At 44.1% G+C, this 21,214-nt stretch overlaps 1 protein-coding gene across 3 annotated transcripts in view; it reads left to right on the top strand.

Moving 5' to 3' along the window:
- The window catches only part of LOC110523832 (tetratricopeptide repeat protein 28-like), a 101,808-nt gene that overhangs the window by 44,268 nt on the left and 36,326 nt on the right, over window positions 1–21,214 (top strand). For all 3 annotated transcript variants that reach the window (XM_036977519.1, XM_036977518.1, XM_036977520.1), the window contains exons 3-8: window positions 12,417–12,564; window positions 16,820–16,983; window positions 17,093–17,201; window positions 17,612–17,742; window positions 18,678–18,899; window positions 20,661–20,849. In XM_036977519.1, the coding sequence (XP_036833414.1) occupies window positions 12,417–12,564; window positions 16,820–16,983; window positions 17,093–17,201; window positions 17,612–17,742; window positions 18,678–18,899; window positions 20,661–20,849 (963 nt within the window). The remainder of the gene's footprint in view (window positions 1–12,416; window positions 12,565–16,819; window positions 16,984–17,092; window positions 17,202–17,611; window positions 17,743–18,677; window positions 18,900–20,660; window positions 20,850–21,214) is intronic.

The following is a 21,214-nucleotide window of genomic DNA, read 5'->3' as shown; positions in this document are numbered from 1 at the left end:
CATACCAGTTTGTGATGCAACCGGTCAGGATGCTCTCGATGGTGCAGCTGTAGGACTTTTTCAGGATCTGAGGACCCATGCCAAATCATTTCAGTCTCCTGGGGGGGAAAAGGTGTCATGCCCTCTTCATGACTGTCTGTGTGTGTTTGGGCCATGATAGTTTGTTGATGATGTGGACACCAAGGAACTTGAAACTCTCAACCCGCTCCACTACAGCCCGTCGATGTTAATGTGGGCCTGTTTGGCCCGCCTTTTCCTGCAGTCCACAATCAGCTCCTTTGTCTTGCTCACATTGAGGAAGAGGTTGTTGTCCTGTCACCACACTGCCAGGTCTCTGACCTCCTCCCTATAGGCTGTTTCATTGTTGTCAGTGATCAAGCCTACCAATGTCGTGTCATCTGCAAACTTAATAATAGTGTTGGAGTCGTGTTTGGCCACGCAGTCGTGGGTGAGCAGGGAGTACAGGAGGGGACTAAATACACACCCCTGAGGGGCCCCAGTATTGAGGATTAGCGTGGCAGACGTGTTGTTGCCTACCCTTACCACATGGTGGCGGTCCGTCAGGAAGTTCAGGGTCCAGTTGCATAGGGAGGTATTTAGTCCCAGGGTCCTTAGCTTCGTGATGAGCTTCGTGGGCACCATGGTGTTGAACGCTGAGCTGTAGTCAGTAAACAGCATTCTCACATAGGTGTTCCTTTTGTCCAGGTGGGAAAGGGCAGTGTGGAGTGCGATTGAGATTGCGTCATCTGTGGATATGTTGGTGCGGTATGCAAATTGGAGTGGTCTAGGGTATCCGGGAGGATGCTGTTGATGTGAGCCATGATCAGTCTTCCAAAGCACTTCATGGTTACCGACATGAGTGCTACGGGGCGGTAATCATTTAGGCAGGTTACCTTCACTTCCTTGGGCACAAGGACTATGGTGGTCTGCTTGAAACATGTAGGTATTACAAGCTCGGTCAGGGAGAGGTTGAAAATGTCAGTGAAGACACTTGGTCCGCCCATGCTTTGAGTACACGTCCTGGTAATACGTCGGCCCCCAAGGCTTTGTGAATGTTGTCCTTTTAAGTCTTGCTCACATCGGCTACCGTGAGCGTTATCACACAGCTTGTGCTCTCATGCATGCTTCAGAGTTGCTTGCCTCAAAGAGAGCATAAAAGGCATTTAACAAGTCTGGTAGGCTCGCGTCACTGGGCAGCTCGCGTCTGGGTTTCCCTTTGTCGTCCGTAAAAGTTTTCAAGCCCTGACACATCCGATCAGCATCAGACCAGGTGTAGTAGGATTCAATCTTAATCCTGTGTTGACGCTTTGCTAGTTTGATTGTTCTTCTGAGGGCATAGCGGGATTTCTTATAAGCGTCGAGATTAGCGCTGGGATATGTACGTACGTACGGTCACTGTGGGGACGACGTCGTCAATGCACTTATTGATGAAGCCGATGACTGAGGTGGTATACTCCTCAATGCCATTGGATGAATCTCTTGAACATATTCCAGTCTGTGTTTGCAAAACAATCCTGTAGCGTAGCATCCGCATCATCTAACCACTTTCATATTGAGCGAGTCACTGGTACTTCCTGCTTTAGTTTTTGCTTGTAAGCAGGAATCAGGAGGATAGAATTATGGTCAGATTTGCTAAATGGAGGGTGGGGGAGAGCTTTGTATGCATCTCTGTGTGTGGAGTAAAGGTGGTCTGCACATGTGACATGCTGGAAGAAATGAGGAAAAACAGATGGAAGTTTGCCTGCATTAAAGTCCCCGGTGACTAGGAGCGCCGCTTATGGATGAGCATTTTGTTGTTTGCTTATGGCCTTATACAGTTGGTTGAGTGCGGTCTTAGTGCCAGCATCTGTTTGTGGTGAGAATTCTGTTCATCGACTACAGCTCAGCATTTAACACCATAGTACCCTTCAAACTCGTCATCAAGCTCAAGACCATGGGTAGGCTTGATTACCAACAACGACGAGACGGCCTACAGGGAGGAGGTGAGGGCCCTCAGAGTGTGGTGTCTGGAAAATAACCTCACACTCAACGTCAACAAAACAAAGGAGATGATTGTGGACTTCAGGAAACAGCAGAGGGAGCACCCCCTATCCACATCGACGGGACAGTAGTGGAGAGGGTAGTAAGTTTTAAGTTCCTCAGCGTACACATCACGGACAAACTGAATTGGTCCACCTGCACAGACAGCGTTGTGAACCTTCAACCTCAGGAGGCTGAAGAAATTCGGCTTGTCACCAAAAGCACTCACAAACTTCTACAGATGCACAATCGAGAGCATCCTGTCGGGCTGTTTCACCGCCTGGTACGGCAACTGCTCCACCCACAACCGTAAGGCTCTCCAGAGGGTAGTGAGGTCTGCACAACGCATCACCGGGGGCAAACTACCTTCCCTCCAGGACACCTACACCACCCGATGTCACAGGAAGGCCATAAAGATCATCAAGGACAACAACCACCCGAGCCACTGCCTGTTCACCCCGCTATTATCCAGAAGGCGAGGTCAGTACAGGTGCAACAAAGCAGGGACCGAGAGACTGAAAAACAGCTTCTATCTCAAGGCCATCAGACTGTTAAACAGCCACCACTAACATTGAGTGGCTGCTGCCAACATACTGACTCAACTCCAGCCACTTTAATAATGGAAATTGATGGGAAAAATTGATCACTAGCCACTTTAAACAATGCTACTTAATATAAGGTTTACATACCCTACATTACTCATCTCATATGTATATGTATATACTGTACTCTATATCATCTACTGAATCTTGCCATCTTTATGTAATACATGTATCACTAGCCACTTTAAACAATGCTACTTAACATAAGGTTTACATACCCTACATTACTCATCTCATATGTATATGTATATACTGTACTCTATATCATCTACTGAATCTTGCCATCTTTATGTAATACATGTATCACTAGCCACTTTAAACTATGCAACTTTTATGTTTACATACCCTACATTACTCATCTCATATGTATATACTGTACTCGATACCATCTACTGCATCTTGCCTATGCCGTTCTGTACAATCATTCATCAATCTTTATGTACATATTCTTTATGCAGTCTATCACAGTGCCATCCGTTTTGTCACTAAAGCACCTTATACCACCCACCACTGCGACTTGTATGCTCTAGTCGGCTGGCCCTCGCTACATATTCGTCGCCAGACCCACTGGCTCCAGGTCATCTACAAGTCCATGCTAGGTAAAGCTCCGCCTTATCTCAGCTCACTGGTCACGATGGCAACACCCATCCGTAGCACGCGCTCCAGCAGGTGTATCTCACTGATCATCCCTAAAGCCAACACCTCATTTGGCCGCCTTTCGTTCCAGTACTCTGCTGCCTGTGACTGGAACGAATTGCAAAAATCGCTGAAGTTGGAGACTTTTATCTCCCTCACCAACTTCAAACATCAGCTATCTGAGCAGCTAACCGATCGCTGCAGCTGTACATAGTCTATTGGTAAATAGCCCACCCATTTTCACCTACCTCATCCCCATACTGTTTTTATTTATTTATTTTTCTGCTCTTTTGCACACCAATATCTCTACCTGTACATTACCATCTGATCATTTATCACTCCAGTGTTAATCTGCAAAATTGTAATTATTCGCCTACCTCATGCCTTTTGCACACATTGTATATAGACTCCCCCCTTTGTTTTTCTACTGTGTTATTGACTTGTTAATTGTTTACTCCATGTGTAACTCTGTGTTGTCTGCTCATACTGCTATGCTTTATCTTGGCCAGGTCGCAGTCATAAATGAGAACTTGTTCTCAACTAGCCTACCTGGTTAAATAAAGGTGAAATTAAATTTTTTTTTAAAAAAAATTCCCTTTACACTTGTGTGTATAAGGTAGTAGTTGTGGAATTGTTAGATTAGATTACTCGTTGGTTATTACTGCATTGTCGGAACTAGAAGCACAAGCATTTCGCTACACTCGCATTAACATCTGCTAACCATGTGTATGTGACAAATAAAATTTGATTTGATTAGATAAATGGATAGCTACGAATAATATAGATGAGATCTCTTTTGGTAGATAGTGTGGTCTACCTTTTATTATAAGGTACTCTTTGATATTAGACATCACACACCAGTTCTTATTGACAAATAGACACACACCACCACCCCTCATCTTACCAGATGTAGCGTCTCTGTTTTGCCGGTGCATGGAAAATCCCGCCAGCTCTATATTATCCGTGTCGTCATTCAGCCACGACTCGGTGAAACATAAGATATTACAGTTTTAATGCCTCGTTGGTTGGAAAATCTTGATCGTAGGTCATTGATTTTATTTTCCAATGATTGCACTTTGGCCAATAGAACGGATGGCAGTGGAGGTTTACTCGCTTGCCTACAAATTCTCAGAAGGCAGCCTGACTTCCCCCCCCCCCCCCCTTTTCTCTCTTTTCTTCACACAAATTATGGGGATTTGTACGCACCTGCAACTTACCACAGGTGAGATCAATTACATAACTCTATGCAGATGCAAAGATTGGTGACAGAATGATGGTTTGTGCTGTTGGTGTCATCATTCTATCAATCTTTGCATCTAATAATCCAAAACACAACCAAAACAAACTGCAAATGCATCCAACAAGTGTGTAAAGTCACAAGCTTGATGTAGTCATTGTGCGCTGGGAATATGGGACCAAATACTAAACTTTTGACTACTTTAATACACTATAAGTTAATTTTGTCCAAATACTCATAACTTCTTCAAAGGAGGGGGGGGGGGGGGGGGATAGATATATAAAGTGCTTTGTGTATTGACACCTCTAATGAAACATTTGATATCAAATCCAAAATGCTAGAGTATAGAGCCACATTTAAAATGTTAGCTTCTCTGTCCAAATACATACAGTGGGTAAAAAAAGTATTTAGTCAGCCACCAATTGTGCAAGTTCTCCCACTTAAAAAGATGAGAGAGGCCTGTAATTTTCATCATAGGTACACTTCAACTATGACAGACAAAATGAGAAGAAAAAAATCCAGAAAATCACATTGTAGGATTTTTAATGAATTTATTTGCAAATTATGGTGGAAAATAAGGCCACTTATTTGACACACACGCTCGTTTATTCCCCATGTGACCCAAAGCAATTCTCTTCTTTTCTCTGTCCTGATAGCCCGTCTCATTCCCCTCCTTCTCTCAGACGCATAATACACTACTGGCAATCCCTGCTCCCCTCAAACACACACAGCCTTCTGATCCTGTCAGCAGCAGGGCTGGCTCTGTTACACTGGTAATTAGACTGTCAATCAAAGCATGAAAGTTTATATGTGTGTGTCTTTGTTTCTCTGTGGTACCAGAAGTCCTCACAATGATAGTCAAACTAGAGAACCTTGGACAAGTGGGGACATTTCACCAGTCAACACAAGGAAAAAGGCTATTTTAGGGTTAGGGGTAGGTTTAGTTTTAGGGTTTGGGGTTTGGGGTTAAGGTTAATGTTAGGGAAAATAGGATTTTGAATGGGAATGCATTTTTGGGGTCCCCACAAGGATAGTAAAACAAATGTGTGTGTGTGTGTGTGACCTGTATCTGTAGTTTGAAGGGAGAACACACTCACACATATATTGGCACCCTTGCACTTTAAAATGGAGAAGAATGTTTCTTTTTTTTCTCTTTTCAAAACTGGTTGAATGGTGATTTGTTTTTTTTATCTTGTAGGCACCTGCAACTTACCACAAGTGAGATCAATTACATAACTCTATGCACAATGACTACTTTTATCCATTTCCACACAAACACATTTACTTGAACAACAATACAGATGTAGAGATTGGTAACAGAAAGATGGTTGGTGCCATCATCCTACCAAACTTTGCATCTAATAATCCAAAACACAACCAAAACAAGCTGCACATGCATTCAACAACTGTGTAGAGTCACAAGCTTGATATAGGCATTGTGTGCTGGGAATATGGGACCAAATACTAAATGTTAATACACTAGAAGTACATTTTGTCCAAATACTCATGGGGGGGGGGGGGGGGTGCGGGGGGGTAGATACAGTGCATTCGGAAAGTATTCAGAACCCTTGACTTTTTCCACATTTGGTGACATTACAGCCTTATTTTAAAATTGATAAAAAACTTCTTAGGGCTGCAGCCAGTGAAAGTGCAGGGCGCCAAATTCAAAACAACAGAAATCTCATAATTAAAATTCCTCAAACATACATGTATTTTATACTGTTTTATAGGTAACCTTGTTGTTAATCCCACCACAGTGTCCGATTTCAAATAGGCTTTACAGCGAAAGCACCGCAAACGATTATGTTAGGTCACCACCAACTCACAGAAAAATTCAGCCATTTTTCCAGCCAAAGAGAGGGGTTCATGTTACACAATACATGTATGTATTGTAATCTCAGTATACATTGTCGTGTTACGTTCACTAGTTCCAAAAACATCTGGTGATATTGCGGTGATTGGGGACACTGCCCTGTGTAGGGTGCCATCTTTCGGATGGGACGTTAAATGGGTGTCCTAACTCTCTGAGGTCATTAAAGATCCCATGGCACTTATCGTAAGAGTAGGGGTGTTAACCCCGGTGTCCTGGCTAAATTCCCAATCTGGCCCTCAAACCATCACGGTCACCTAATAATCCCCAGTTTACAATTGGCTCATTCATCCCCCTCCTCTCCCCTGTAACTATTCCCCAGGTCGTTGCTGCAAATGAGAACGTGTTCTCAGTCAACTTACCTGGTAAAATAACGGATAAATTAAAAAAATATGTAAAAAATTGCAGAGAGCCACATCATTTTACAGAAATACTCATTATAAATGTTGATAAATACAATTGTTAGACATGGAAATATAGATATACCTCTCCTTAATACAACCACTGTGTCAGATTTTAAAAAAACATTTCAGGAAAAAGCAAACCATGCAATAATCTGAGACGGCGCTCAGAAAATAAATAAAATTATCCGCCATGTTGAAGTCAACAGAAATCAGAAATCACATTATAAATATTCCCTTACCTTTGACGATCTTCATCAGAATATACTCCCTGGAATTCTAGTTCCACAATAAATGCTTGATTTGTTCGATAATGTCCATTATATATGTCCGAGGAGCTACTTTTGTTAGCGCGTTTAGTACACAAATCCAAACGCTCGTGCAGGTCCAGCCGAACATCAGACGAAAACTTCAAAAAGTTATATTACAGATCGACGAAACTTGTCAAACTAAGTATAGAATCAATCTTTAGGATGTTGTTATCATAAAGCTTCAATAAAGTTCCAACCGGAGAATTCCTATGTCTGTAGAGAAGCCATGAAATGCAGGTCGCTATCATGTGAAATGCGCGTGACCAGGACCTGGCTCTCTGCCAGACCACTGACTCAAAGAGCTCCCATCCGGCTCCACAACACAGTAGAAGCCTCATTCAAGTTTCTAAAGACGGTTGACATCTAGTGGAAGCCCTAGGAAGTGCAACTTTATCCATATCCCACTGTGTATTCAATAGGGGCTGGGTTGAAAATCGACCAACCTCAGATTTCCCACTTCCTGTCTGGATTTCTTCTCAGGTTTTTGCCTGCCATATGAGTTCTGTTATACTCACAGACATCATTCAAACAGTTTTAGAATCTTCAGAGTGTTTTCTATCCAATACTGATCCAATATCCAATACTGAATAATATGCATATATTAGCAACTGGGACTGAGGAGCAGTTGGGCACCTCTGGGCACATTTCATCCAAGCTACTCAATACTGCCCCTGCAGCCATAAGAAGTTAAATAGTTTTTGTATGTACTGTGGTAAACCGTGGGGTGTTGGGTTGAGCGTGCAGAGATTGACACAGAGACAGGGAGGCTTTAGTCCGCAAAAACAACTTTACTAAGCAAGAAAATAAATATATCAAAAAAATAACTTCGGTTTTGCTCGGTCTTCCTTCTCTCTCTTAACTGGTGCCCGTCTCTCTCCCTCTCTCCCACAGTACACACAATACCCCATAATGACAAAGCAAAAACAGGTTTTTCTAAATGTTTGCAAATTTTGTAAAAATCAAAACCTGAAATATCACATTTACATAAGTATTCAGACTCTTTACTCAGTACTTTATCAAATCACCTTTGGCATTGATTACAGCCTCGGGTCTTCTTGGGTATGATGCTGCAAGCTTGGCACAGCTGTACAGTCGTGGCCAAAAGTTTTGAGAATGACACAAATATTAATTTCCACAAAGTTTGCTGCTTCAGTGTCTTTAGATATTTTTGTCAGGTGTTACTATGGAATACTGAAGTATAAATACAAGCATTTCATAAGTGTCAAAGGCTTTTATTGACAACTACATGAAGTTGATGCAAAGAGTTAATATTTGCAGTGTTGACCCTTCTTTTTCAAGACCTCTGCAATCTGCCCTGGCATGCTGTCATTTAACTTCTGGGCCACTTCCTGACTGATGGCAGCCCATTCTTGCATAATCAATGCTTGAAGTTTGTCAGAATTTGTGGGGTTTTGTTTGTCCACACGCCTCTTGAGGATTGACCACAAGTTCTCAATAGGACTAAGGTCTGGGGAGTTTCCTGGCCATGGACCCAAAATATCGATGTTTCGTTCCCCGACTTTTGCCTTATGGCAAGGTGCTCCATCATGCTGGAAAAGGCATTGTTCATCACCAAACTGTTCCTGGATGGTTGGGAGAAGTTGCTCTCGGAGGATGTGTTGGTACCATTCTTTATTCATGCAGTGTTCTTAGGCAAAATTGTGAGTGAGCCCACTCCCTTGACTGACAAGCAACCCCACACATGAATGGTCTAAGGATGTTTTACTGTTTTTTTTGTTGTTTGTTTTTTGCTTTGTCATTATGGGGTATTGTGTGCAGATTTGTGTATTTAATACATTTTAGAATAAGGCTGTACCGTAACAAAATGTGGAAAAAATCAAGGGGTCTGAATACTTACCTGTATATGAAGTGCTTTCACTTCAAAACGAAAAACAGATATGTATGAAAATATCCTAAAATAACAGGTGACATTTTGTTGTGTCGCCTCATGTGAAACATTTGATCTCAAACAAGAGGCTATTTTTGACTTTGAAGTAAAAAATCTGAATTTCAGAATTTCAGTTTAGATGTTTTAGATGTGCAGTTATAAATCAAACAAATACATTTGTGAACACAGAAACAGTGAATTGTGGAAGGGTGCCAATATATTTGACTCCATCTGTACTGTGTTAGTCCACTCATTGGTCTTCTCCTATGATTTATTCACATTTAATCATCGTATGAATCACTCAGTGTATTCCAATGCTTGTTGTTGTTATTTGTCTCTAATGCTAACACAGTATACACAGTCATTCATTCTCAGACTGTGAGTAACTCTATGTTGGTCTCAGCTGCAATTGGTTTCAATACACTGTGTCGTTTTACTGCACTAAGGTAATGGGGAGATGTATTGGTGTGGTGAAGCAGTAAGACGGTGAGTTGTGGTAGATATTACGTTATGCACCATGTACCAGTGTTGTGTCTCCCAGCTGACGCACAGTCCCTGTCTCACACACATCAACCTGTCGTCTGTCTGCGCTGCATGCTCTTTCTTATCTCCTCTCTTTCTCTTATTCATTTTCTCTCATGCTTTCCCTCTCTCCCACCTCTCTCTCCCCTTGCCTCCGTCTCTTTCTTCCCCTTTCTCTCACATCTTCTCTCCCGGTTTCCCTCCTCCCTCTCTCACGTCCTTCTCTCCCTCTCTCTCTCTGTCTCTATTGCATTGCCATCTGTTCTTGATTAATGGGAGCGGTAATTGAAGCATCTTGTTCATCCAGCGCACATCCTCTGCGCACGCACACACACACCACACACACACACACACATCTCCTTGCAGGTCTGGTATGAATCTGATGGACCCCGGCAACAGTCTGCTTCTACCTGAACTGTCCCTCCAGCAGGTGGGCTTGTGGGGTAGAGGGGATATAGCTATGTCACATACGGAAGTAGTGGTTCATGGGGTTCTGGGGGAGCTGCCAGAAATGCTAATAGACTTACTGACAGATCGGAGGGGGAGGGAGGAGGGATCCAGACTCTACCTGCTGTCAGAAAGAGTCTGTCTGATTTTGTGAATTTGGTACGTTATAGTATTGGTGGGCCGTTTTGAGTATACACTGATGCATTCATATATACACACACACACACACACACACACACACACACACACACACACACACACACACACACACACACACACACACACACACACACACACACACACACACACACACACACACAGTCAGTAGCAGTAGTCCTGCAGTGCTAATTGTTTCCTGTGATCTCCTTTCTCTCAACAGTATTATTATAACTATTACAATCTTGTTAAAATATACATTTGATTAGTTATTTCTTTTTATGCATACAAAAATAGTTTAATACATGTACAATCTATTTTACCAAATGAGAGCTCAAAATGAGAGGATGACTAGCTATTGAATGTCCAGTATATCTAATATTTCCCTCTCCTTCTCCCTAACTTCTTCTCCCTCTTCCCCTCTCTTTCTCCCTAACTTCTCCCTCTTCTCCTCTCTTTCTCCCTAACTTCTTCTCCCTCTTCTCCTCTCTTTCTCCCTAACTTCTTCTCCCGCTTCCCCTCTCTTTCTCCCTAACTTCTTCTCCCTCTTCCCCTCTCTTTGTCCCTAACTTCTTCTCCCGCTTCCCCTCTCTTTCTCCCTAACTTCTTCTCCCTCTTCTCCTCTCTTTCTCCCTAACTTCTTCTCCCTCTTCCCCTCTCTTTCTCCCTAACTTCTTCTCCCTCTTCTCCTCTCTTTGTCCCTAACTTCTTCTCCCTCTTCTCCTCTCTTTCTCCCTAACTTCTTCTCCCTCTTCTCCTCTCTTTCTCCCTAACTTCTTCTCCCTCTTCTCCTCTCTTTCTCCCTAACTTCTTCTCCCTCTTCCCCTCTCTTTCTCCCTAACTTCTTCTCCCTCTTCTCCTCTCTTTGTCCCTAACTTCTTCTCCCTCTTCTCCTCTCTTTCTCCCTAACTTCTTCTCTCTCTTCCCCTCTTTCTCCCTAACTTCTTCTCTCTTCCCCTCTCTTTCTCCCTAACTTCTTCTCCCTCTTCCCATCTCCTTCCCCCTAACTTCTTCTCCCTCTTCCCCTCTCTTTCCCCCTAACTTCTTCTCCCTCTTCTCCTCTCTTTCCCCCTAACTTCTTCTCTCTCTTCCCCTCTCTTTCTCCCTAACTTCTTCTCCCTCTTCTCCTCTCTTTCTCCCTAACTTCTTCTCCCTCTTCCCCTCTCTTTCTCCCTAACTTCTTCTCCCTCTTCTCCTCTCTTTCTCCCTAACTTCTTCTCCCTCTTCCCCTCTCTTTCTCCCTAACTTCTTCTCTCTCTTCCCCTCTTTCTCCCTAACTTCTTCTCCCTCTTCCCCTCTCTTTCTCCCTAACTTCTTCTCCCTCTTCTCCTCTCCTTCTCCCTAACTTCTTCTCCCTCTTCTCCTCTCTTTGTCCCTAACTTCTTCTCCCTCTTCCCCTCTCTTTCTCCCTAACTTCTTCTCTCTCTTCCTCTCTCTTTCTCCCTAACTTCTTCTCTCTCTTCCCCTCTCTTTCCCCCTAACTTCTTCTCCCTCTTCCCCTCTCTTTCCCCCTAACTTCTTCTCTCTCTTCCCCTCTTTCTCCCTAACTTCTTCTCTCTCTTCCTCTCTCTTTCCCCCTAACTTCTTCTCCCTCTTCCCCTCTTTCTCCCTAACTTCTTCTCCCTCTTCCCCTCTCTTTCCCCCTAACTTCTTCTCTCTCTTCCCCTCTTTCTCCCTAACTTCTTCTCTCTCTTCCCCTCTCTTTCTCCCTAACTTCTTCTCTCTCTTCCCCTCTTTCTCCCTAACTTCTTCTCTCTTCCCCTCTCTTTCTCCCTAACTTCTTCTCCCTCTTCCCATCTCCTTCCCCCTAACTTCTTCTCCCTCTTCCCCTCTCTTTCCCCCTAACTTCTTCTCCCTCTTCTCCTCTCTTTCCCCCTAACTTCTTCTCTCTCTTCCCCTCTCTTTCTCCCTAACTTCTTCTCCCTCTTCTCCTCTCTTTGTCCCTAACTTCTTCTCCCTCTTCCCCTCTCTTTCTCCCTAACTTCTTCTCCCTCTTCTCCTCTCTTTCCCCCTAACTTCTTCTCTCTCTTCCCCTCTCTTTCTCCCTAACTTCTTCTCCCTCTTCTCCTCTCTTTCCCCCTAACTTCTTCTCTCTTCCCCTCTCTTTCTCCCTAACTTCTTCTTTCTCTTCCCCTCTCTTTCCCCCTAACTTCTTCTCCCTCTTCTCCTCTCCTTCTCCCTAACTTCTTCTCCCTCTTCCCCTCTCTTTCCCCCTAACTTCTTCTCCCTCTTCCCCTCTCTTTCTCCCTAACTTCTTCTCCCTCTTCTCCTCTCCTTCTCCCTAACTTATTCTCCCTCTTCTCCTTCTCCCTTTCTCCCTCCATCAGGCATACTTCCGTCAGGGTGTGGCCCTGCAGTACCTTGGTCGCCATGCCGACGCCCTGGCAGCGTTTGCCTCTGGTCTAGCGCAGGACCCCAAGAGTCTCCAACTACTGGTGGGCATGGTTGAGGCTGCCATGAAGTCCCCACTACGAGGTGCGATGTGTGTCTTTGCATGTTTGTGTTACGCGTGAGTGTGTATGTGGATTTGTGTGTGTGTGTGTTTTACTCAGGGTCATAATATGTGCTTTCAGCTAAGATATAGTGTAATTAAAGCTGCTTCTTGAGACAGACGGCTTCACTTTATATTAGTGAGAGAAACACAGACACACACAGCATGGGTGTTTAAGAAACTGAATCAGATGGAGGAGCTTCCATCAGACTGAATTATCATTCCTTTAGTGGGCATCATCCCTTCATTTACCCACAATCCATCATTTCTTTATATACCCAGTACCCCCGGGCTAACACGTGGAGGTGTCAAAGCCCCCAAGAGAAAAGACAGAAGGAGAGATGGTAGAAAGAGAGAGAGATGTATGAGGAAGGAAGAGCAAGTAGGATAAAAAGAAGGGAAAATAGATAAATAATCATAAACAAAATACATAGACAAAATCATGCATTTCCACAAACATTAATGACATCACACTTGCTCAGACCCACATGTTCCCACCATATCCACATCCAATGTTGTTTCTAATGCTTGTAATACTCTACCTCACATGACTTCAAATTGTGTTACGTTGTTTCTGTCTGTAGCCAGATTTTTTTCAATATTTAAACAATAACGCATTTGTTTCTTCCATTCTCTTAACGTTGGGGTATCGTTTTACTTCCAGTAATTAAGTAATAACTTCTTCAATATAAGTAAAACTTCTGATAGCCAGCTTTCTAACTCTGCCCATAACTTTTGGACTTTATAGCACTCCCAGAAGTCATGCATTATTGAGTCTTATTAGTTTTACACTTAAGAATTGACTGTGCCATTGTGCTGTAGAATTTATGCATTTTGTCTCTTACATAATAAATGATCTACCTTAGTTTATACTGGATCAAGCGTACTATAACGTATACGCACTGAGTCAGGAAGCAGGTGCAGAAGGTGAGTTTGATAATGAGAAACATGAAGATAAACAACACAGGAGTAGCGTACTGAACGTAAACAAAACCAATACTGCCTGAAGACTGAGGCTACTGAGGGATGAATAAAGGGAGAGTAATCAGGGTGATTTTCGTTAACTGTTGTCACGTCTACCCCTGCTCCTCCTCTCCGGCGTTCGACGTCGCCAGTTTACTAACCACAGGTCCTGACAACACTTCATTACGCACACCTGCGCCTCATCATCAGGTACACTTGGACCATATCACTTCCCTGATTACTCCCTCTCTATATACAGTACGCCATTGTTATGTTCCAACACTCTCTCCATCTTGTGCCTACTGCATAACAGTCCTTTTTAAGGCTTGGTTCCAATAGTTCATATTTTTTTCTGAGAGATCTCTGCAAGGTTTTGTATATCTTACCTATCATATGAGTATCTGTTTCTGACTCAAATAGGATTCCCTCTGCATTGCTCTGATGTCCAAAAGCTTTCAGGTCGAAATTTCATGACGTAAAACTTTTAAGTTGCATATACAGTGGAGCAAAAAAGTATTTAGTCAGCCACCAATTGTGCAAGTTCTCCCACTTAAAAAGATGAGAGAGGCCTGTAATTTTCATCATAGGTACACTTCAACTATGACAGACAAAATGAGAGAAAAACATTTCAGAAAATCACATTGTAGGATTTTTTATGAATGTATTTGCAAATGATGGTGGAAAATAAGTATTTGGTCAATAACAAAAGTTTATCTCAATACTTTGTTGTATACCCTTTGTTGGCAATGACAGAGGTTAAACATTTTCTGTAAGTCTTCACAAGGTTTTCACACACTGTTGCTGGTATTTTGGCCCATTCCTCCATGCAGATCTCCTCTAGAGCAGTGATGTTTTGGGGCTGTTGCTGGGCAACACGGACTTTCAACTCCCTCCAAAGATTTTCTATGGGGTTGAGATCTGGAGACTGGCTAGGCCACTCCAGGACCTTGAAATGCTTCTTACGAAGCCACTCCTTCGTTGCCTGGGCGGTGTGTTTGGGATCATTGTCATGCTGAAAGACCCAGCCACGTTTCAATGCCCTTGCTGATGGAAGGAGGTTTTCACTCAAAATCTCACGATACATGGCCCCAATCATTATTTCCTTTAGACGGATCAGTCGTCCTGGTCCCTTTGCAGAAAAACAGCCCCAAAGCATGATGTTTCCACCCCCATGGTTCACAGTAGGTATGGTGTTCTTTGGATGCAACTCAGCATTCAAATGCTCTCTAGCAAACTTCAGACGGGCCTGGACATGTACTGGCTTAAGCAGGGGGACACGTCTGGCACTGCAGGATTTGAGTCCCTGGCGGCGTAGTGTGTTACTGATGGTAGGCTTTATTACTTTGGTCCCAGCTCTCTGCAGGTCATTCACTAGGTCCCCCCGTGTGGTTCTGGGATTTTTGCTCACCGTTCTTGTGTTAATTTTGACCCCACGGGGTGAGATCTTGCGTGGAGCCCCAGATCGAGGGAGATTATCAGTGGTCTTGTATGTCTTCCATCTCCTAATAATTGCTCCCACAGTTGATTTCTTCAAACCAAGCTGCTTACCTATTGCAGATTCAGTCTTCCCAGCCTGGTTCAGGTCTACAATTTTGTGTCTGGTGTCCTTTGACAGCTCTTTGGTCTTGGCCATAGTGGAGTTTGGAGTGTGACTGTTTGAGGTTGTGGACAGGTGTCTTTTATACTGATAACAAGTTCAAACAGGTGCCATTAATACAGGTAACGAGTGGAGGACAGAGGAGCATCTTAAAGAAGAAGTTACAGGTCTGTGAGAGCCAGAAATCTGAAATCTGTGAGAGCCAGAAACCCAGATGTGCTCAATTGGATTCAGGTCTGGGGAACGGGCGGACCAGTCCATAGCATCAATGCCTTCCTCTTGCAGGAACTGCTGACACACTCCAGCCACATGAGGTCTAGCATTGTCTTGCATTAGGAGAAACCCAGGGCCAACCGTACCAGCATATGGTCTCACAAGGGGCCTAAGGATCTCATCTCGGTACCTAATGGCAGTCAGGCTACCTCTGGTGAGCACATGGAGGGCTGTGCGGCCCCCCAAAGATATGCCACCCCACACCATGACTGACCCACCGCCAAACCGGTCATGCTGGAGGATGTTGCAGGCAGCAGAATGTTCTCCACGGCGCCTCCAGACTGTCACGTCTGTCACATGTGCTCAGTGTGAACCTGCTTTCATCTGTGAAGAGCACAGGGCACCAGTGGCGAATTTGCCAATCTTGGTGTTCTCTGGCAAATTTCAAACGTCCTGCACGGTGTTGGGCTGTAAGCACAACCCCCACCTGTGGATGTCGGGCCCTCCTACCACCCTCATGGAGTCTGTTTCTGACCGTTTGAGCAGACACATGCACATTTGTGGCCTGCTGGAGGTCATTTTGCAGGGCTCTGGCAGTGCTCCTCCTTGCACAAAGGCGGAGGTAGTGGTCCTGCTGCTGGGTTGTTGCCCTCCTACGGCCTCCTCCACGTCTCCTGATGTACTGGCCTGTCTCCTGGTAGCGCCTCCATGCTCTGGACACTACGCTGACAGACACAGCAAACCTTCTTGCCACAGCTCGCATTGATGTGCCATCCTGGATGAGCTGCACTACCTGAGCCACTTGTGTGGGTTGTAGACTCCGTCTCATGCTACCATTAGAGTGAAAGCACCGCCAGCATTCAAAGGTGACCAAAACATCAGCCAGGAAACATAGGAACTGAGAAGTGGTCTGTGGTAACAAACTGCAGAACCACTCCTTTATTGGGGGTGTCTTGCTAATTACCTATAATTTCCACCTGTTGTCTATTCCATTTGCACAAAAGCATGTGACATTTATTGTCAATCAGTGTTGCTTCCTAAGTGGACAGTTTGATTTCACAGAAGTGTGATTGACTTGGAGTTACATTGTGTTGTTTAAGTGTTCCCTTTATTTTTTTGAGCAGTGTATATTGTTGATACTATGTATTGGACAGTGAGAGGCATTGAAGCGGGCGGTTGGCCATATCGGCACTCCCCAGAAGAAGCACTCCTCCATAGGAATGTATAAATTATATTTCAATTTAATGTTTCAAGGACAAAATGCCATGTATTTAACTATTTTGTTGTTGTTGTTGGGACAGTAACATTATAACTTTTTTTAAATATACTTAATTTTTATGTTTAGCTTACATAATATCAATTTAAAGTTTGCATTACGGTGTTGGTAATAGAATAAACATTGCAAAAACAAATGTATACATTAATAAATGCATTTCGATAGCTGTGTGTGTGTGTGTCTCCCGTAGACTCTCTAGAACCCACCTATCATCAGCTGCAGAGGATGAAGCTGGACAAGAGTCCGTTCGTGGTGGTGTGTGTGATTGGTCAGGAGCTGCTGACCGCTGGTTACCACGGCGCCTCAGTGGTGGTCCTGGAGGCGGGGCTAAAGATCGGCACATGCTCTCTGAAGGCAAGACAGTTTGTGTGTGTGTGTGTCTGTGTCTGTGTCTGTGTGTGTGTGTTTCTATGTGTGTGTGATGATCATTGTGTTTCTTCTTTCTTCTCGGTTCTTTCTGAAGCTCCGAGGTTCAGTGTTCTCTGCTCTTAGCTCAGCCTACTGGTCGCTAGGCAACACAGAGAAGAGCACAGGATACATGCAGCAAGACCTGGAGGTGGCCAAGACGCTAGGTACACACACACCCACCCACACAGAGCTCACAAGCATTTCACTGTATTATTTTACACCTGCTGTATCCTGTGCATGTGACAATACCACTTGAAACGCACAATTGCTTTCACTCACACAATTTGCACGCATACACACACTAGGTATGGGTGGAGAGACAGATGTCGCTGTACGTGTGACTTAAGACTGTGATAACCCACTGAGTGGAAGACAAGGCATTGCTATGTGAGCTAACAATGGTCATCAGGTCTCAAGCAAGGTTACTGATAATGTGAGTGTAGTTAACAGAACCACCTCCACCACATCATTTATTAGCAGAAATCTGCAGGCTTCAAACCCAAATGAACTGGAACATTTAACACCGTCTAAGAAGCCTTATGTCCACACCCACCTCATTATCATGCCTTCCCAGGTGACCAATCAGGCGAGTGCCGAGCTCACGGGAACCTAGGCTCTGCTTACTTCTCCAAGGTCAACTACAGGGAGGCTTTGACCAATCACAGACATCAGCTGGTCCTCGCCATGAAACTCAAGGACAGAGAGGTGTGTGTGTGTGTGTGTGTGTGTGTGTGAGATCGTTCTATCGTGTACTTCTCCTTCTCTTGCCCCTTCTTCTATTCAGGAGCCATGCTGAGTTGCTCTCAGTCAGAGCAATGTGACAATGTAACAAAGTCTGCTCTTGAGCTGCTCCACTCACTGTTCATGACTAAAATACAATGTGGAGGAATGAGAAGCAAGTCTCTGTATTATGGGGAACTTGAACGTACACCTTGCAGACCTGACTGTGTGAATGTCAGTACAGCTGTATGGTTATGCTGTGTCGTCACATGTCGTTGTATATGTTGTTCATTGTTTGTTTAGTATTGTACGAAACATGCCTTTCAGTATGTTAACCTTGTTCATGCACATTCTGAATATGCTGTACAATGTGTGTGTGTGTGTTTTAGCGTGTGTGGAGGACAGCTGTGTCCGAGCTCAGAGTCATTAAAAGGCCTCCTAGGTGTCAAATCGATAAGACACCTGTCACCAAGATGAATGGGTGCTTGAACAGGTCCATTCTAATGAAAGCAGTGTGTGTGTGTGTGTGTGTGTTTAGAGCGGAGGACATTGAGGTGTGTCTGTGCCATGGTTATTGAGTCTCCTCTCCAGTCGACACCGCATGTCCACAGCCTGAGGTTCTTCAAACACACTCATCATTATACACCTCATCTTTCCTACTGTGTTTAGTTTTCTTTAGATCGTGTGTGTGTGTGTGTGTGTGTGTGTGTGTGTGTGTGTGTGTGTGTGTGTGTCTGTGTGTGTGTGTGTGTGTGTGTGTGTGTGTGCGTGTGTTTGTGTCTTTCTAAGATGCCTCCTGTGGCAGTGTTAATGTGGTGCGATGGTAGCCTCAAGGTTAGAGAGGCGGGCCAGTCACCAGAGGGTTGCCGGTTTGAAGGGCTGAGGACAAATCTAATGAGTGTGTGTGTGTTTGTCTCTAGGCTGCGTCCGCTGCGCTGAGCAGCCTTGGCCATGTGTACACAGCGATCGCGGACTATCCCAACGCCCTGGCCAGCCATAAGCAGTGTGTGCTGTTGGCACGGCAGACCCAGTGCCCGCTGTCAGAGGCTCGCCAGCTGGGCAATATGGGCGCTGTCTACACCGCACTGGGAGACTTCACCAACGCTATGCAGTGTCACCAGCAACACCTGGATATAGCTAAGGTATTTAACTAATGAAGAACCATACACGCATACATACAAAAACATGTATGCATGACCCTGGGTCGGGGTCAATTATTTTACAATTCAGGAAGTGAATTGAAATTCCAATGATTTTTCTCTCGATGTGTCTTTTATTTCACCCAATCTTTTCAGTGTATTGTGTTAAAGGCATGGAATAAAATCAACATTTACAGTTAAAGTCGGAAGTTTACATACGCCTTAGCCAAATACAGTTTAACTCAGTCTTTCATCATTCCTGACATTTAAATCGTAGTAAAAATCCCCTGTCTTAGGTCAGTTAGGATCACCACTTTATTTTAAGAATGGGAAATGTCAGAATAACAGTAGAGAGAATTATTTATTTCAGCTTTTATTTCTTTCATCACATTCCCAGTGGGTCAGAAGTTTACATACACTCAATTAGTATTTGGTAGCATTGCCTTTAAATTGGTTTACTTGGGTCAAATGTTTCCTGTAGCCTTCCACAAGCTTCCCACAATAAGTTGGGTGAATTTTGGACCATTCCTCCTGACAGAGTTGCTGTAACTGAGTCAGGTTTGTAGGTCTCCTTGCTTGCCCACGTTTTTCAGTTCTGTCCACAAATGTTCTATGGGATTGAGGTCAGGGCTTTGTGATGGCCACTCCAATACCTTGACTTTGTTGTCCTTAAGCCATTTTGCCACAACTTTGGAAGTATGCTTTGCAACTAAGCTTTAACTTCCTGACTGATGTCTTGAGATGTTGCTTCAATATATCCACCAAATGTTCTTCTCTCATGATGCCACCTATTTTGTGAAGTGCAGCAAACCACCACAACAACATGATGCTGCCACCCCCGTGCTTCACGGTTGGGAAGCCTCCCCCTTTTCCCTCCAAACACAACGATGGTCATTATGCCCAAACAGTCCTATTTTTGTTTCATCAGACCAGAGGACATTTCTCCAAAAAGTACGATCTTTGTCCCCATGTGCAGTTTCAAACTGTAGTCTGGCTTTTTTATGGAGGTTTTGGAGCAGTGGCTTCTCTGCCTTGCACCCTTTCAGGTTATGTCGATAGGACTCGTTTTACTGTGGATACAGATACTTTTGTACCTGTTTCCTCCAGCATCTTCACGGGGTCCTTTGCGGTTGTTCTGGGATTGATTTGCACTCTTTGCACCAAAATACATTCATCTCTAGGAGACAGAACGCGTCTCCTTCCTGAGCGTTATGACGGCTGTGTGGTCCCATGGTGTTTATACTTGCGTACTATTGTTTGTACAGATGAACGTGGTACCTTCAGGTGTTTGGAAATTGCTCCCAAGGATGAACCAGACTTGTGGAGGTCTACAATTGTTTTTCTGAGGTCTTGGCTAATTTCTTTTGATTTTCCCATGATGTCAAGCAAAGAGGCACTGAGTTCGAAGGTAGGTCTTGAAATACATCTACAGGTACACCTCTAATTGACTCAAATGATGTCAATTAGCCTGTCAGAAGCTTCTAAAGCCATGACATCATTATCTGGAATTTTCCAAGCTGTTTGAAGGCACAGTCAACTTAGTGTATGTACACTTCTGACCCACTGGAATTGTGACACAGTGAATTATAAGTGAAATAATCCGTCTGTAAACAATTGTTAGAAAAATGACTTGTGTCATGCACAAAGTAGATGTCCTAACCGACTTGCCAAGACTATAGTTTGTTAACAAGAAATTTGTGGAGTGGTTGAAAAATGTATTTAAACTTCCGACTTCAACTGTATATTCTCTGATGTGATCTGCAGACCCTGGGTAATGGTCCTGAGGAGGCGCGGGCGTACAGTAACCTGGGCAGTGCCCACCACAGCCAGAGAGACTTTGACAAGGCTGTGTCCTACCACACCCTGGTGCTGCAGCTGGCTCAGGAGCTGGAGGACAGGACTATACAGATGAGGGCTTACGCCGGCCTGGGACATGCTGCTCGCTGCATGCAGGTAGTAAACCACACACATACTGTACACACAAAGATATACACACCGGTGCTTGACCAGTGTGCCGTAACAGCACCTCCAGTTTAGCGGCGTAGCGGCTCCTATATAAAACAAAGTGGATTATCACCGGCCCGGATTCAGACATAGCTTCTAAAAACAAAAGGTTGATCAAAGTGTAATGAAGGCGGGATCTCCATTGGAATAGCAATTGAGAGTGGGCATTCATTTCCTGATTCCGCTTTGTTCAAGTTTATTTGCAGCTCTTCTGTGAATGTGGTGTATTGTGTTTTCCTTTTAAAATATATTATCAATCACTTAAAAATCTACAGTACATGTCAGCCGTGATCAGAATTAGGCCTACCGTTCTG

Source organism: Oncorhynchus mykiss, chromosome 5 (genome assembly GCF_013265735.2).
Source record: "Oncorhynchus mykiss isolate Arlee chromosome 5, USDA_OmykA_1.1, whole genome shotgun sequence".
Classification (NCBI taxonomy): Eukaryota; Metazoa; Chordata; class Actinopteri; order Salmoniformes; family Salmonidae; genus Oncorhynchus; species Oncorhynchus mykiss.
This window is presented reverse-complemented; position numbering and strand designations above follow the sequence as displayed.